The 18,477-nt window shown below is 49.7% G+C and overlaps 1 protein-coding gene across 5 annotated transcripts in view; it reads right to left on the bottom strand.

Moving 5' to 3' along the window:
• DAAM2 (dishevelled associated activator of morphogenesis 2) overlaps positions 1-18,477 on the bottom strand; it is a 130,726-nt gene that overhangs the window by 52,204 nt on the left and 60,045 nt on the right. For all 5 annotated transcript variants that reach the window (XM_055405843.2, XM_088831397.1, XM_088831398.1 and 2 more), the window contains exon 2: positions 2,237-2,462. In XM_055405843.2, coding sequence (XP_055261818.2) covers positions 2,237-2,404 — 168 coding nt within the window. In that variant the 5' untranslated portion in view covers positions 2,405-2,462. The remainder of the gene's footprint in view (positions 1-2,236; positions 2,463-18,477) is intronic.

The following is an 18,477-nucleotide window of genomic DNA, read 5'->3' as shown; positions in this document are numbered from 1 at the left end:
TTCTACATAAGCACAGAAAAGTGATAGTCACTCAGTCATGTCCAACTCTTTGTGACCCCATAGACTCTCTCCCCCAGGGGTTCAGGCCCGAGTCCTGGGCACGGATCCTGCTCCCCTGTCTGGGAATTTCTTTGGTGTGCAGGCTTTGTCTCACCAACAGACCTCCAAAGACAGCAATCATGCCTTCTTCCTGTTCTGTCTCTCTGTGGTCAGAATAGGATGTTTCACACACAGGGTGCCGCTGTGGTCTGAATGGGTATCACAGAGAGTCCAGAAGAGCTGCCGCCAGTAGGAATGACAGAGCTCTGTCTGCCCCAGGCTAGACACGGGATCTTATCATCCCAGTCCCAACCCTTGTTCCAGGTGTTCAAAGGCAACTCTATATCCTTGTTTCTAGTTAATCATCCCTTGATCTGAGACTTGTGGTTGCCAAGGGGGAGAGGGTTGAAGGGGGGATGGAGTGGGAGGTTGGGGTTAGCAGATGATAGTTATTATATATAGGATGCATAAATGACAAGGTCCTACTGCAGAGCGCAGAGAACCATACTCAATATCCTGTGATAAACCATCATGGGAAAGAATATAAAAGAGAAGGTATATAGAGGTATAACTGAATCACATTGCTGTACAGAAGAAATTAACACAACATTGTAAATCAACTATATTAAAAAAATCATCCCCTAAATCTAAAAAGAAATGATACAAATGAACTTAAAAAACCAAAAGGGACTCACAGACTTGGGGAATAAACTTATGGTTGCTGGAGGAGGGGGCAGGGGGAAGGACAATGAGAGGAAGGGATAGTTAAGGAGTTTGGGATGGACATGTACACACAGCAATATTTAAAGTAGATAACCAACAAGGACCTGCTGTATAGCACACAGAACTCTGCTCAATGTTACATGGCAGCCTGGATGGGAGGGGAGTTTGGGGGAGAATGGACACTTGCATAAGTATGGCTGAGTCCCTTTGCTGTTCATCTGAAACTATCACAACACTATTAATCGGCTATACTCCAATATAAAATTAAAAGTTTTTTAAAAATCCCCTGTTCCGAGGTACCCAGTATCTGCCTACGGAATTCCACCCTCTTATGTCTGAGAGAAGAGGACCCCGGGGAAATTCCAGCCAGCAGATGAGAAAAAGGTGTCAAGTGGTCATATTCTCTAAGGCTCCTCGGTGCCGACTTCACAAAGCCTGCACCTGCTCCTCTCATGGTAGCCCACCGCTGCCCGGCGAGGTCTACAGTCCAGTGGAGATATGAAGAAGGTCCATCTTCTGGGGACAGGCTTCATGGTATCCACCCCAGTGCTGACTGTTTCTCCCCCACAGCTGAGGTGCTCTGGGACCCGTCTCAGCCAAAAGCAGAGTTTCAGCAAGTGAAGATCCCAGCACACAGGCTCCTGCCCTCTGTCTGGCTCCTTCTGCTCTAGCCGGGGCCGCCACTCCACGGCCAAGCCCTCCCAGCCCTGCCCTGCCCTGCCCTTCACTCCGCCCCACCTGTCCCTCACTCCGCCCCGCCCCTCACTCCGCCCGCCCCGCCCCTCACTTTGGCCCCGCCCCTCACTGCGCCCCTGCCCCTCACTCCACCCCGCCTCACTCTGTCCCGCCCCTCACTCTGCCCCGCCTCACACTCTGCCCCCGCCCCTCACTCCGCCCCACCCCACTCTGTCCTGCCCCTCACTCCGCCCCGCCCCCTCACTCTGTCCCTCCCCCTCACTCTGTCCCGCCCCTCACTCCGCCCCACCCCTCACTATGCCCCTCCCCTTCACTCTGCCCTGCCCTTCACTCCGCCCCGCCCCCTCACTCCACCCCGCCCCTCACTTTGACCCGCCCCCTCTCTGCCCCGCCCCCTCACTCCGCCCCGCCCCCTCACTCCGTCCCGCCCCTCACTCCGCCCCACCCCTCACTATGTCCCTCCCCTTCACTCTGTCCTGCCCTTCTCTCTACCCCTCCCCCTCCACCCCTCTCCCTCACTCTGTCCCGCCCCTCCCTCCGCCCCGCCCCTCACTCTGTCCTGCCCCTCACTCCACCCCTCCCCCTCACTCCACCCTGTATCTCACTCCGCCCCGCCTCACTCTGCCCCGCCCCTCACTCTGTCCCGCCCCTCACTCCGCCCCGCCCCTCACTATGCCTCCCTTCACTCCGCCCCCGCCCCTCACTCTGACCCGCCCCCTCTCTGCCCCCGCCCCTCACTCCACCCCTCTCCCTCACTCTGCCCCGCCCCCTCACTCACCACCAGCTCTGCAAAGCGAATGTTCAGCTCCTCTGGGTTGGGGATAGGACTGGAGAACTCCATGTACTGCAGAGGGTGGTTGTCCCGGAGGTTGATCTCAGGGAGGTCGCTGCCCCCAAAGCAGCACAGGAAGCCCAGGCCATGGCGGCTCCTCTTGCGGGGGGCCATGGTCACTGCAGGCCAGGGGGACAGTCCGCAGGCAGATTCCCTAGGTCCTCATCGTGATCTGGGTAGAACACAGAGGACAGAGTGGTCAGGCCTGGCAGCCAGGTGGGCCGGGACGTGGCCGCTGTGCCACCATAACTTCTTTGGCCAACTCTCAGGGGCCTCTGCCCCACAGCCAAGCTCCTCCTTTCTCCCATAGCCGCAAACGCTTCCAGATTCTCCCTCTGTGCCCCGAGAGAAGATGGGGGGCTGTAGTCACAGAATGTACCTTCCAGGCCAGAGCTGGCCCTCAGCCTACCCCTCTGACTGTACAGATGGGAATCCTGTTCCCGGTCCACTGGCAGACCAGTTCCAGCATGGCTTCCCTATTCATGTAATTATTCCAGGGTCTGGGGATACCTGCTTTAAAGTGTCATCCAATGGGGAGGGAAGAGCTGAAGTCGGACAGTAGGGGAGACACTCTCCTGCAGTGCGGGCCTCCGTGGGAGCAGAGGATGGAAGGCTTGCACAGCTTTTTTCCCAGTCTGCTATAGCCAGGCATATCTGGATGAATGTGAAATACCAACAGGGTGTGGGTTCACCCATCTATCCAGAAGGAGGGGTGACCTGAGGGAGCCATTAGAGTGAACTCTGGGTAAAGAAATGGGGCTGATCCTTGGAATCTGGTCAAATCTGCTTTCCATACAGACCGAGAACAGAGGCCACCACTATGGCTAGAGCCCGGAACTGAGAGACACACAACAGATGGGTGGGCACTGGAACAGAAAGCTTTAAGTGTTTGCTTTCCCTCTGGGAAAGCCTAGTTCTGTGATGACCAGCCTAAGGATGAACACTGGCCCTAGTCATTGAGGCCACAAAAATTCCAGGTGGATTAAAGTCCAATTATCCACACATGGGCTTCCTGAACAGGCCAAATGATCCTTGACCAATGCTTCCTAAACATGGTTTCAGATCTGGGTGGGTTCAGCAGAAAGACCACCGTTTACCCACCACGCTGCTGCTCAACATACTCTCCCCACACTTTTGTATCTTAATGTTTGAATATAAATCAGATTATACCTTTATCTGTAATATCTGTGATATATCACAGGTTTGGGGACAAGATTTTGTTAAATTGTGGGTAAAATGCATATAACATGAAGTTTACTATTTTACCATTTTTCACGTGTATAGTTCAGTGGCATTAAATACATTCACATTGTTCTGCAACCATCACCATCCACCTCTATTACTTTTTCCATCTTGTAAAACAGAAACTCTGTACTCATTAAGCAATCACTTCCTATTTCCCTCTCCCCTCAGCCCCTGGCAACCACCACTCTACTCTCTGTCTCTAAGAATTTGACAACTCAGTATCTCACATGAGTAGAATCCTACAGCAGTTGTCTTTGTGTGACTGGCCTATTTCACTTGGCATAATGTCCTCAAGGTTCATACAAGTTGTAGCAAAATTTCCTTCCTTTTTAAGGCTGAATAATATTCCACTGTATGCAGAGACCACATTTTGTTTATCCATTCATCTGTTGACTGGCACTGGGGTTGCTTCCTCCTTTTGGCTATTGTGAAGAATGCTGCTACCAACGTGTATAAATATCTGTTTGTGTCCCTGCTTTCAGTGCTTGGGACAATAAACCCAAAGGGGTCAAGGTATTTTTAAGTTGTTTCTCCTCTATCTGAGTCATTAACAGAATGATCAGAATGTCTCCCTGGTCTTTAGTTACATCCTTGCTCTACATGTTGACCACAACAAGGACACAGATGAGCCCAGATGACACAGCTTCCTTGTCTGGGAATGCCAAAGAACTAGTCATTAACACTCCCAAGGGACAGTCCTTCAACCAGCTTTGAAACCCATGCACTGATCTAGCCTTTTTTTTTTTTTCGTTCTTTTTGAACTCACAGCGCAACATGTGGGAACTTAGTTCCCCCACCAGAGATTTAACCTGTGTCCCCTTCATTGAAAGCATGCAGTCTTAACCACTGGACTACCAGGGAAGTCCCTGCCCTCTTTTCTTAAAGATACCACAGGAGACTGTTTCCTGAGTCCTTGGGGAGCTCCAAATACGTCAAATCTAAGGCATTCCCTTGAACCAAGTTCTAGAACCTTATCGAAAAAAGATAACTGTGGCATAACTTGTTCCTAGTGAACCCAAGGTAACTCAAGGAGAAGACTGCTTTATTTCCTAAACCCTAACAAACTAGCTAATAAATTAGTCATCTGAGCTAGCCTCCCATATAAGGCATGATGCATGCTACTGATCATTCAAGAGGTTGAATGATTCCATTTTATCTCTTTTTTTGGGGGGGGTGCACCACAAAGCATCTGGAATCTTAGTTTTCCCACAAGGTATCGAACCCACACCCCTTGCATTGGAAAGTAAAGTCTCAACCTCTGGATCCCCAGGGAAGTCCATACTATATCTTTCTTTATTAATTTTGTGACAGACGTTTTAAATGTTTGCTTGCATTTATTAAATGTATTTGGTACATATCTACAATGGAATATTGCTCAGCCATTAAAAAGAATGAAGTAATGCCATTTTCAGGGACATGGATGGGTCCAGAGAGTGTCATACTGACTGAGGTCAGACAGAGAAACATCATATGATATCACTTACAGGCGGAGTCTAGAATATGATACAAATGGACTTATTTAAAAGAGAGAAATAGACTCACAGACTTAAGAGAATGAACTTATGGTTGGGGGAGGAGAGGAAGGAATAGTTGGGGATTTTGGAACTGACATGTACACACTGCTGTATTTAAAATGGATATGTATCAAGGACCTACTGTATAGCGCAGGGAACTCTGCTCAACATTCTGTAACAACCTAATTGGGAAAAGAATTTGAAAGAGAATAGATACACGCATATGTTAAGAAAAAGAATAAATCAACCATATTGTTACATTAAAAAAGAACAAATATATTGTTACATTAATAAATGTATTTGAACACAGAACTTTTTAAAATTTTTCTAAGGATTATTTTTCAAAGATATCAAGAAACATTGCCTGATACAATCCAAGAATTATGTTTTATATATATAAATTTTAGGTTATGCATTCAAAGGGATTTGATCCTTCCTTCCCTTTACCTACCAATTTACTAGATTAGGAGTTTTGGATTAACATAGACACACTGCTGCTGCTGCTAAGTCACTTCAGTCGTGTTCGACTCTGTGTGACCCCATAGACGGAAGCCCACCAGGCTCCCCTGTCCCTGGGATTCTCCAGGCAAGAACACCAGAGCGGGCTGCCATTTCCTTCTCCAATGTGTTAAAGGGAAAAGTGAAAGTGAAGTCGCTCAGTCGTGTCCGACCCTTAGCGACCCCATGGACTGCAGCCTACCAGGCTCCTCCATCCATGGGATTTTCCAGGCAAGAGTACTGGAGTGGGGTGCCACTGCCTTCTCCGATAGACACTCTACTATATATTAATGGATAGCCAACAGAGACTTACTGTAGAGCACAGAGAACTATATGCAATACTTTGTAACAACCTATAGGGGAAAAGAATCTGAAAAAAATAGATACATATGTATGTATAACCGAAATCACTTTGCAGTTACACTTGAAACTAACACAGCATTGTACATCAACTATACTTCAATTAAAAAAAAAGTAGACCCAGGGATACCTAAAATAACACACTATCTGAGCCTGCCTGCATTACTGGCCATGTTTTCTAGGTTTGCACATTGTCTCCAGCTACAGTGAAGGCTCTCTGAGGACAGGGGCCAGGCCTCCTACTTATTTGACACCCTCCCCGCTTTATGGCTAATAAAAGGCCTTGTGCTTAGTAGGTGCTCAATAATATTTTTTGGTCAACTGGGAAAAAAACCTGTGCTCATGGAGAAAGAAAAGAAGGATCTTTATCAATCAGTCAAGAAATACTGATTGAAATCTGATTCCTAGTAAAGACATCAAGAACCCTTGAAAGGAACAAGGGGACAGTCTCGAGGGAGGAGGAAGCAGCTAGCAGGCTAGTGTAGAATCCTGGTTTATGTCAGCAAAGACCTGGAACAGGTAGCTGAGGACATCAAGGGAGGAAGGGAGACACCGAGGCTTTCCAGGGGACTTGATAGCCAATGGGCAGGAGTGGGTGGGGACGAAACCCTGGCCTCCAAGGGTCAGGCTCAGTAAAGCACTAATTCCATAGGTAGATAGGGGTGGGCCTCCCTGGGTCCCCTGCCCACCATCTGTTTGGGATGTTGATGCAGAGTCCAGACCAGGTCCCGCAGGCAAGACTGCTTTGCTGAGGGCACAGAGCATGGAAGGGCAGGTCCCAGAGGTGTGATAGGATGGGCTGGACGGCATGATGGGGTTCTCAGGAGGCTGATGTCTGGGAGGAACTGCAAACTCTAGACCTGCTCTGGGTCTTTGCCAACCAGGATTCTGCACTAGCCTGCCAGCTGCTTCCTCTGCCTCCAGACTGTCCCCTTGTTCCCCTCAAGCGTTCCTGGTGGCTTAACTACTAGGAATCAGAGATTATAGCCACTGTCCCTGTGAACTCTCCTCTGTCTTCACCTCCTCGACTTCTCTTGCCCCAGTCTCCCTCGTGGTCCTTCTCTGCCCTTCAGTGCCTGAACCAGGCTTTCCTGGGGCGGACATCAGGGGCAGGGCTGACATACAGCTGGAGCATCCCATTAGTCTCACACCCTTGTTCATAGCTGTGACCCCTGATTGGTTGGCGCCAGGCCCATACCTGTCTTTAAATATTTTCAAGGTCTCGCCTGAGTATGAGGAGTGAGGTGGAGTGGCCTCAGGAGGAGAGAAAGAGGAAGAAGTAGACACAGACCTCCAAACGGGAAGTGCCGGCCCCACAGAGAAGGGCCTTCACCAACCCTCCCTCCCCCCACCCCCGCCCGCACTGCATATTTGCCCTTTTAAGGGCCGCCTGCTCCACCGCTCCTGAGTGTTTATGTTCCTGAGGGTGTCCTCCTCCCCAGGAACCCTTCTTAAGTCTGTCCCTTCCTCCTTTCCTTGGGGCCCCTTTTGAACATCCAAGACTAAAAACCATAAGCCCTCAGCTGGAAAGCATCTAGCTTCACGGTAGAGATCTGAAAATTGAGGTCCCGGAAGGAAATGTCTTCTCTGAGGCCACATAAGGATGGGGACAGAGCTGGGGCTGAAAACCAGGCTGTGGTCCGGTCACTGCGTCCCCAGAGCGCCTCTTCCCACATCAGTGCCCTTTGCCCCCATCTTGCCCCAGCCCCCCAGGCAGCCTCCCCCCACCCCCCGAGAAGATCAGACTCTGCGGCTCAGTATAGAAATAGCTCCAGGGAGCTCCCTGGTGGTCCGGTGGTTAGGCCTTGGCGTTTTCACAGCCGAGCCCCAGGTTCAATTCCTGTTTGGGGAACTGAAATCCCAAAAGCTGCATGGCACAGTCAAAAAATAAACAAAAATAAAAACCAAAATAGTATTAAAACAAAAAAGGGGGGGGAAATAGCTCCAGTAAACAAGGTCCCTTCTAGACCAGGAGAGGGTATGAAGATTCCAAAGGCTGCCTGCTTTTCCTCCACTGGGGGGAACTGCCTCCATCACCCACCACCCCAATTCCTCTCCCACCCCTACTCTCCAGCAGAGGCTCTGAAGTCAGATGGACTGGAGTTTGACTCCTGGCTCTGCCTTCCCAGCTGGGTGACCCTGAGCATGAGGTCTAAACCTCCAAGAACCACAGGCCCCTCATCTGTGACACCAAGGCAATAACAGCATCTTCCTCATGAGGTTTCAGTGAAGAATAAAGGATCTAATGTAAGTGAAATGCCAGGAGTACCCCAGACATTCATTAAAGAGGGCTGACACCGCTGCTCTGGCTTCGGGATCACCATGGCCGGCAAGGTGATACCTTGCCAAGACTGGCCCTCCCCAGAGTCTGAACCATGAGTCCTTCCCCGGACGTAGATGGGGCCACCAAGGCCTGGCGTTGAAGGAACTTGCTTAGCCAGATTTAAGCAGCCACCCGCCTTTGCCTTCAGTAACTGGGAAGCCTGGACCAGAGCGGGCAGGACTCTTCCTCAGGCTCTGAGTGACCTCGAGTTAGAAAGATAAACCCTTGTCACTGACCCTGGGCAGGGAGTGGAAAGGTGGAAGTGGTCAGCGCCATTCATTTCTGCAAAATCTCTTTTACAAAGAGGAGCAATGCAGGAGAACTGAGAAGCAATATGGAAGAACAGGAAGCCACAACAGAACAAAACCCAGAGGACTTGGACTTGGGTCTGAGAAACTGAACCTGCACCCACCCTGCCCCCACCACCCACCTTTCTCTCCAGGGAAACTTCCCCAACACCAACACCTCCATGGCCTACACTTCCCGTCTGCCTGCTTCCTCCCCGTATCCCTGTGGGGACAAAGCCTTCCCAGGACCGTCCGCCCCTAAACACAGACCAACTGGCCTACAACATCAGATTGTCGGGTCACCATCCACTGGCCCTCCTGTAACTTTCTCGGGGTCTCCTCTAGTCCTCTGGGTGTGACCGGACTTCACTTCCTCATGATCACATTCTCCACATTGTGAAGAAAACACAGCTTCTTAACTCAGGGGACAGGGCGAGTCAGGAGGCAGCGGTGGGTCGGGGGCCACAATGCCGTCCCCTGGGGCCTCAGTTTCCCCTCCGTGCTGTGTCCGTGTTGGACTGAAGACCTCCGAGGGCCCCTTTCGCCATGACCGTCCAGTCCACACCGCCTGGCTCAACCTCCCTCGCAAAGATTCCCCCAGAGGCTGTCCTCAGCACGCCCTGGACGCTCCTCCCACATTCCACCCCAGGCCAGGAAGTGCTTCCTCTTACTGGAGTCCAGAACTCCCATTTGGTTTTTAAAGATGAAAATCCTAACCTTTAACCCCAAACCCTGGCCCCTAGGTCCTTGACTCACCAGTTTTTATTTACATTAATTAAAGCTTCAAAATTCCAATATCATTAGCACTTACTCCTAAGTCTTAAGTGAAAGCAGAAAAATATTAGTACTTGAGACTTTGGTATTTGCTGGCCACGGGGCTATAGCTACCCCTCAGGCTCCGAGATGGAAGGCACCAATTTAAAGAAGTTATTTAAAGGAAAAACAAACAAACAAAAAAACTCCTGTGGTTCAGAGAAGTTAAGTAACTTGCCTAAAGACACACAGTGATATCATAGCTAGGATTCAAACACAACTGTTTGACTCTAAAGCTACAGACCACTATGCCAGAGGGCACGTGTCCATGGAAGACACGTCCTGATCTGAGACCCGCTCACAGCTTTCTCGAGTGTTTTTAGGCTCAATAATTCATGATTGAGCATTTCCTATGGGCTGGGCCAGGTGTTTTCACAGCTCTACAATCACATTTCAGCTTCACAGTGACCCTGTGAGGTGGTTATTACTATTATCTCCCCTTACAGATGATGAGACTAAGGTTTCAGCAGCTGTTACACGGCTTATCAGTGACACCCAGTAGCTAAGGGACAGAGCTGGAACCCCAAGGAAATATTCTGACTCCAAGTTCAGAGCTCTTGTCACAGAAGCAAAGCTGATTCATGAACCCTTCCTTTAGCTCTTGGGACCAATGCCATGACTCCGGGCATTCTGCATCCCCTCCCCCGAGCTCCACACATGCGGGTAACAGCAAGGGTGTACCATGGCATCTCCCCTCGGCCACTTCCCCAGTGCCAACCAGGAGCCAGGCACTGAGCTGACAATACTGCCCTTTATCTCAACCCTCTAATAGCCTGACTATCCCTTCTCACCAATGACTGAGACTCCCAAAGTTCAGGCAACTTGCTCACCCACCATATCCTGTGCACAGTGGTGTTGCCATGAACACATGTGCCTTGAACCCGTTTCTAGCCCTTGTGCTGGATGCTGACCTGTGTGGGGAGGATGCAGGAGTAAACACAGTCTGGTCCCTTTGCTCAAGCAGGACCTCTTCTGGTCGGGGAGCTGGGGGAGTCGAGGCAGTGACAATACAGAAAAGTGGAGTGAGAAAGTCTGAGAAAGGGGACCTGGTACAACCTGGGGGATGAAGAGGAAGTCAGGGAAAGCTTCCAGGAGAAGGTGACATTGAGCTAGCTTTGAGAAAAGTCTTTTTTTCTTTCTTTTAGCCAAGGCACATGGTTTGTGAAATCTTAGTTCCCTGACCAGGGATTGAACCTGGGCCCTTGGTAATGAGAACAGAGTCCTAATCACTGGACTGGCAGTGAATTCTTTTTTCTTTCTTTTCTTATTTTGGCCATATGGCTTGTAGGATCTTAGTTCCCCAACTAGGGATCGAACCATGCCCCCTCATCTTGAAAGAGAGACGAGAATTAAGGGAGGGTGTTAGAGGAGGGAAAGGCATTCCTGGCAAGGGCATAAGCAAAGGCATAGAGGGAGTAATAGCACAGAACACATGAGGTCAGAGTCCCAACCAGCTGCCTGTTAATCTGAGGCTAAACTAATAGGCAAAGGGAGTCAACAGGGCATCCGAGTGAGTGCCTGACTTGCTGGCAGAGAGCAGGCATCCTGGAGATGCAGGGTGGCGCTCCTCTGCCCTCCTCTCCCGACCAGGTCCCCAGGGTCCGGGCCGGGGAACAGGGTCCAGAGCTCCCCAGAGTGGCTGCATGAAACATAAAGAATGTCAACCATGCCCTGTTCCCCAGGCAGATTCCTCCCTACACACCGACCCTTCATGTGCCACCCGGGAAATGGCCTCAGGCCCAGCTTACCTGGAACCTGGTTTCCCAACAGAAAGTATGCTTTTCCATCCTAGGCCACAGTACTTCCCAGGTCTTCCGCCCACCCATATCCCCACTGCTCACCTACACCATACCTACTCCCACTTCAAGTCTCTGAAGACCCTCCCCTCAAGCTCTGTGGACAGCAAACAGACTCGAGACCCCTCACAAGCCTGTCCCTGCTCCCATCCTGAACTGCCGACATCCCATTCTACCCCACAAACTTGGCTGGGTTCTGTTCAACTGCCATCAACTCTATGTGACTTCAGACAAGTTACTTAGGCTCTCTGAGCCTCAGCTTCCTCATCTGTAAAATGGGGAAATAACAAGGTTATCATTATTGCCCTTGAAGTGTCAACACACTTCATAGGGTTGTCATAAGCATTAAACGTGCTAATATTTGTAAAGTATCTAGAATAGCGCCCAGTAATAGTAAACATTTAATAGCTACACATTAATAGTAAATACATAATAGCTACGTAGTAATAGTAAACACTTAATAGCTACATAGATAAGCTACTGTTACAATTATGAAGAAATCTGAATATTGACTGTATATATTACAGATGGGCTCTCTGTATGAATGGCTCTTACATATTTGCAGATACTTTACTAACTGAGCTATGAGGGAAGCCCACATATCATTACAGGGGTTGGCAAATACTGTGGGGGTTAAATCCAGCTGTAGCCTACATTTGGAAATAGTCTGATTAAAGCACAGCTACAAGCAACCATACTCCAATGAAAATTAAAAACAACAACACAACTAAACTCGCTCACCATCTACAAATGTTTTATTCAGCAGAGACCCTAGGGCCCATAGAGCCAAAAATATTTCCTACCTGTCCCTTTACAGAAAGTGTACTGATCCCTGTGTTATTAGCTTGAATCATATGTAGCTGACTGCTCAATTGTTTTTAACCCACAAAACCATGCATTTCATATGGTTTAACTTAGTATAGCATACTGGCTCATCACGCACCCTGTCTTACCCACTAAAACAGGAGTGAGTGCATGCGTGCGTGCGTGCATGCTAAGTCACTTCAGTCATGTCCAATTCTGTGTGACCCTATGGACTGCAGCCTGCCAGGCTCCTCTATCCATGGGATTCTCCAGGCAAGAATACTGGAGTGGGTTGCCATGCCCTCCTCCAGGAGATCCTCCCAACCCAGGGATCGAACCTGAGTCTCTTGTGCTTCCTGCATTGGCAGGCAGATTCTTTACCACTGCACCACCTGGGAAGCCCAAAACAGGAGTGCTGCGCTTTAAATCCAGTGATTCTGATCATAATAAAGTGATAATGATCATTCTTTGAATATTTACCATGTTCAAGGTTTATCTGGAACTTCTACCACACTCCTTCAATGTAAACACCATCACTGCCCAGATTCCCTCCCATATTTGAGGCTCAGAAAGATGTTAAAGTGTGAGTTGAGGATCCAAACCAGGTCTCCAGACTCCACACCTACTCTACTGTTCCCACTGGGTGCTGTCTAAGAGGCTGTTGGGAGTGAGATCCATCTCTGATAGGACAAAAAAATGGACAGCCTAAGGCCCTATCTCCCTACTTCTCTGCAGGCCCACCTCCCAGACAGCGCTTGGCCACACAGTGGATGGGGCCCAGTTGTGACTTCCCTGTCGGCCTCAGGACAGGACTCCGAACAATCTGACTTTTCATGTTAGCCACAGTCAGGGCTGGGGAGGGGGTGGAGAGCACTTTCAAAAATAAGCAAGCTCTCTTTCCAGGACTGGGGGAGCTATTTTTAGCAGCTGCCTAAATGATGGTTTCCCCTCGGCTCTGGGAAAAGCAAGAAAGCAAAAGTAAACGTTCGCAGCCCCAGGGGCCCCTCTGCGCCCCCAGGGGCCCCTCTGTGCCACCTGCCCCACAAGGTGCCATGAGAAGAGGGAGAGAAAGGGGCGTCTTGCTGGGAAAGTGAAACTGAAAGTGTCCCCCAAAGTGACATTTCTCTGACACAGGAAGGGGGCAAGTGTGGAAGTTGTGGGTTTTCCAATGGATTTTCTCATTTCGAGAAATGATCAAGAGAACATAGGTTTCTTTGTCTCAGCAGGACAGAAGACAAGCAGACAGTAGCTCTCCAAGGCCATGGTCAAGTATGCATGCATGCATGCACTCACTCATCCACCCATCTATCCACTCAACCCCCAAGGGACCGCATGCACAAAGCGCTTTTCTAGGTGCTTTGGATGAACCAAACATCAAATCCCATTCTCACCCCAGTTTACAATGTTGTTGGGGAGGTCTGTGTATAAACCACCAGAATTCTAAGGGGGCGGAGGGAGGGAGTTCCAGGCTCCGGGACCGCAGGGAGAGGACAGTGGCTTCTGGCCGGGGTGGTCTGGAACATTGACCAGAGGAAGTGGCCTTGAAGCCAGAACTCAAAGGAAAGAGGTGGACACGTGCCAGTTGGGAGGGGCTAAGAAACCCATTCATGACAAAGGTGTGGCGGGGTGAGGATTTGGCATCCAGGTGAGTGAGGGGCAGAGGGGGTTCCTTTTACCATGCTGGAACACAGAACTCAGAGAGGTGCGATGGGAAATAAGATGCGCAGCCTGGTAAAGAAAGACAGGCCTTGCAGGGAAGGCGGAGGAGGAGGAGGAGGAGGGGGCAGTGGCAGCTCCAGGCTGGTTGGCTTATTGGCCGATTAGTCGGGCTGGCTTACGGTAAAGGGGAGTCTGCAAGGTCTGCTCTGAGCTGGGATTTGGATGGACAACTTTTTTTTTTTAATTGGTTGATGAGTGCTTTACAATATTAGTTTGATTTCTGTCATACATCAACATGAGTTAAGCCCCCTCCCTCCTGAACCTCCCTCCCACGTCCTGCCCTTTCCCACCCCTCTAGGTTGTTACAGAGCCCTGGTCTGAGTTCCCTGAGTCAGACAGCAGATTTCCACTGGCTGTCTATTTCACATACGGTAGTGTATATGCTTCTCTCTCTCATCATCCCTCTCCATTCAGGCTGCCCTCTCCTTCCTCTGCCCTGTCCTTGTTCACAAGTCTGTTCTCTGTCTGCGTCTCCACCGCTGCCCTGCGGACAGGTTCGTCAGTAACCGTCTTTCTAGGTTCCAAGCTGCTGCTGCTGCTAAGTCGCTTCGGTCGTGTCTGACTCTGTGTGACCCCATAGACGGCAGACCACCAGGCTCCCCCGTCCCTGGGATTCCCCAGGCAAGAACACTGGAGTGGGTTGCCATTTCCTTCCCCAATGCATGCAAGTGAAAAGTGAAAGTGAAGTTGCTCAGTCGTGTCTGACTCTTCGCAACCCCATGGACTGCAGCCCACCAGGCTCCTCCGTCCATGGGGTTTTCCAGGTAAGAGTCCTGGAGTGGGGTGCCACTGCCTTCTCCACTAGGTTCCATATATATGCGTTAATATCTGATATTTGTCTTTCGCTTTCTGACTTCCTTCACTCTGTGTGATTGGCTCTAGGTTCATCCGCCTCAGTAGAACTAACGCAAATGTGTTCCTTTCGACGTCTGAGTGGTATCCAGGTGGACAGTTCTGGTGGCACTGTCTCAGCGTGGATCATCAGAGGGACAGAAGCGAGGAAGAGCCTGGAAGCAGCTCTGAGTAAGAGTTAACGAGTCCCCGAGCAGCCCAGGGAGACAGGAGGGGCCGGATGCCCAGGATGTCACGGACGGGCGTGCGTGCCCACACGTGTGCGAGCCGTGGACGCGGGGGCTTCGGCAAGACACAGTCTGGGTATAGAAAGCAAGAACTTGGGCTGAGAACAAGAGGGAGCAGAGGGGAGCTCTTTGAGCAACAGCTGTGAAGTAAAAGAGGAGGAGGAATTTCAACACCCAAATCTCTGCTACCCATTAGAGCCAGAGGCCTGAGGCTCCCGGCCAAACGGAAACCACCCCACACGTGACAACCCGTCCTCACCCACTTCTGCTTCCTGGAAGCAGAGCCCTCTTCCGCAGGCCACAGGGATGGAGAGGCCTTATTGAAGGGTGGCAGGGAAAAGTGCCCCCAGCTTCCTGCAGAGTGCTCCTCCAGGTCTCCTTCCAGAGTGCCAGAGAGCTGAGAACTCACACCATTCTGGGCAACCCCTGGCCTGGGAGCAGCTCCCTACAGCCACTCCTCTTGGGGTCCCGCACAAAGGCCTTCTGGCACTCCTGAGGGCAGGACCTTGAAGTCCCATCATGAGTGGGACTGGGACCCTTGCTCGGCCTGTGCGCCTGGTCACACACTGGACCCTGGGCTGACAGTCCTGCTAGTCCCTCTCCGTGTCCTCACTCACACCAGAAAAGGCCTTGCATGTGCCCCGGCCCAGCCAGACATAAATCCTGGACTGCAGGCACGTTCTGTCTCTTGGGGGAGGGGAGATGAGCTGACTCCTGGAGGACAAGTGATTGAAAACGTAGACCCCTCCCTTCACCTGCCCCTCAGTCTTATTCATACAATTTCACCCAGTCATTCATTCTAACATTTGTTAAGCATCTAAGTGCCTTGCTAGGAGCTGAAAAAATACCAGAGTAAACAAAAGTTCAGCTTGGTGGGGAAGGGAGACAAGCGAACATAATAAAGTGTGGCTACGAGCTTTCCTGGTGGCTCAGCAGTGGCTTCTCCTTATGCAGGAGACTAGAGTCTGATCCCTGGGTTGGGAAGCGCCCCTGGAAAAGGAAATGGCAGTCCACTCCAGTATTCTTGCCTGGAAAATCCCATGGACAGAGGAACCTGGTGGGCTACAGTCTGTGGGGTTGGAAACGAGTCAGACATGATTTAGCGACTCCACCACCACCACATGGTTCACAAGGCGCAGTGCTGGTGTTTGGGTCTGAGAATGTTTGCAGAGCCCTCTCCCAGCGTGGGGTTCCATCCTCCTCTGAGCTCTCTGTTCATACAAATGGCATCGTGTATGGACAGAGCACTGGAAGACAGTCAGAGATGCCCTCAAGGATTCAGGACCAGATACCCATCCCAGGGCTACTAATACTGGGTTGGCCAAGAAGTTTGCTCAGGTTTTTCTGTACGGTGTTATGGAAAAACCTGAACGAACACATTTTGGCCAACCCAATACTATGAAAGACTGAAAACACCCAAAATGTTAAAACATAAAGACTGGTTAGATAGATGCAGACAGACACATATACATATATGATAGCTTGAAACAATTATCTTTTGAGTTTAGAGTTATTTACTCCCAAAATAATTATCTTTGGGAGTTTAGGGTTGTTTTTCTTATCCTTTTCTGGATTTTTCCAAATTTCCAACAATAAGCATTGATTGATCAGAAAAGACGATATTATTTTTAAAAGGAGATAAACCCTAGAGTAAAACTGAGGAAACCCAGGAGCGACTCCCAACTCTGCCCCAGCAGGCGACCTGGGCAAGACAGGAATGACCTTTGCTGAGAGCATCATTTCTCTGAGCCCTGTCTGTGGATGAGGAGGTCAAACCACATGCTCTCCAGAGCTCCTTCCACCCTGGACACTAGGCTCTGTGCCACAGAACACACGAGGTGCTAAACGATGCTGGCTGAATGGAATCCTACCCCAGGCTCCCATTAGTTAGTTCATCCTCCATTCATTGTTCGTTCAATCCACCTCTCCTGTTTTCAGCCCTCACTGTGTGGCTGGCCCTGCTCACAGTACTGGAGATTTAAGGGCAAACCACACAGACCTCCTGCCCTCATGGAGATATGGCCTCCCAAGGTCAAGGTCCCCTTCCATGGCTCTTCTCTCCCTAACGCCCCATCCTTTTAATGCTTCTTGTCACCTTTCCCCCAAATACCTCAGGCACATTTGTTTCATTCCCAAACACCAAGCTCCAGACCTGGTCCAGTCCCATAGGGTCTCAAGCTGGGATCGGTGCTGACCTCCCATTTCCCCCCACTCCTGGCATTCTGCAAACAGCCATCTGAATAATAATTCTAGGAGCACTTGATTCTACATTCTTAGGCTCAGCATCACTCAGGGGGTCCTGTCCAAACTGAAAGCCAACTGGTTCAGTTTCCAGGTTTGGTCATTTTACAGGGCTCACAAATTCCATACCAACCAAGCCTTGAAATCAGAGCTGCATCCGTGTGCCACTGAGGACATGGGAGAACTGGAGCTGTCCTCACTGCTTGTGGAAAACAGCCGGGCTGCTTCTTAAAAATTTAAACTCACACCTCCACATGAACAAGTCTTTCCACTCCTAGGCATTTACCCCAAACATAGAAAGCATGTGCCCATACAACATTATTCACGAATGTTCAGAGCAGCTTTATTTGTAATAGCTCCAAACTGGAAACAACCCAAATGTCCATCAACGGGCAAATCAATAAACAAATTGTATAGTGTATCCATAAAATAGAATACTCCTCAGCAATTCAAAGGAATGAACTGCTGCAATGTGCCACATGTGAATGGAACTCAAAATAATTATGCTAAGTACAAGGAACCAGAGGATAAAAGCGAACATATTATAGGATTTCACTTGTCTAAAATTTGAGATAACCCAAATTAACCTATAGTGACTAAAAACTAAGATCTATTGACCTTTTGATCAATTGATTTTCTAGAGATTGTGGGTGGAAGTTTGCTTATGGAGGGGGTGGAGAGCGGGAAGGGAGGGAGTAGATTATAAACGGATTAAGGGAACTTTGGCGGATGATGGTCAAGCATGATCTTGAGGGTGGTGATGGAGTCAAAGGTATATACATATGCCAAAATATATCAAATTATGTACTTTAATTATGTAAAGTTTTTGGTACTTCAATTAAATCTCAATGAAGTTGTTTGTAAACAAACAAAACAGAGATATTCATAGCCTCACAATACCCAGCCACCAAGGGCTCAGGTGTCTGCAGGCGGCAACCCTCTAGCACAGCAGGTGTTTAGCAGGATAGGTCCCCTCTTCTTTCATTGGTTTGCTCTTGGCTGCCTTCTTACTTCCTCTAGGCAAACAAGAATCAACCTGATGAATTGTTTTTCCATAAGTAAGCATCTCCTGCAGTGGTCCCCAACCATCTCTGGCAGCAGGCACTGGTTTTGTGGAAGACAGTTTTTCTATGGACCAGGGTGGGAGATGGTTTCAGGATGATTCAAGTGCATTACACTTACTGTGCACTTTATTTCTAATATTACTACATCGACTCCACCCCAGATCATCAGGCTTAGATCCCGGAGGCTGGGGACCCCTGCTCTAGAAGACCACTAGTATCATAAGCTTCTCTACAGGTTCTAGGAAAGACCTCACAGCCCAGAGGTGGTGGGAAGGAGGACAAGGAACTCTCTTCAGGTCTAGGTCTCAGCTGATCTTGTTTGGTCTTCCAGGAGGTGGGATGGTTTCTTGTAAAGAGTGTATGCTTTCATATTAAGCCTGTGGCTAAGTTACTTAGGACTTGTGAGCCTCACTTTCCTATAGGCACATGGAGGACCACACCCAC

This window comes from Moschus berezovskii, chromosome 23 (assembly GCF_049115385.1).
Source record: "Moschus berezovskii isolate FMDL1 chromosome 23, NW_MosBer_1.0, whole genome shotgun sequence".
Classification (NCBI taxonomy): Eukaryota; Metazoa; Chordata; class Mammalia; order Artiodactyla; family Moschidae; genus Moschus; species Moschus berezovskii.
The sequence above is the reverse complement of the archived record's forward strand: the minus strand, read 5'-3'. Positions and strand labels throughout refer to the sequence as shown.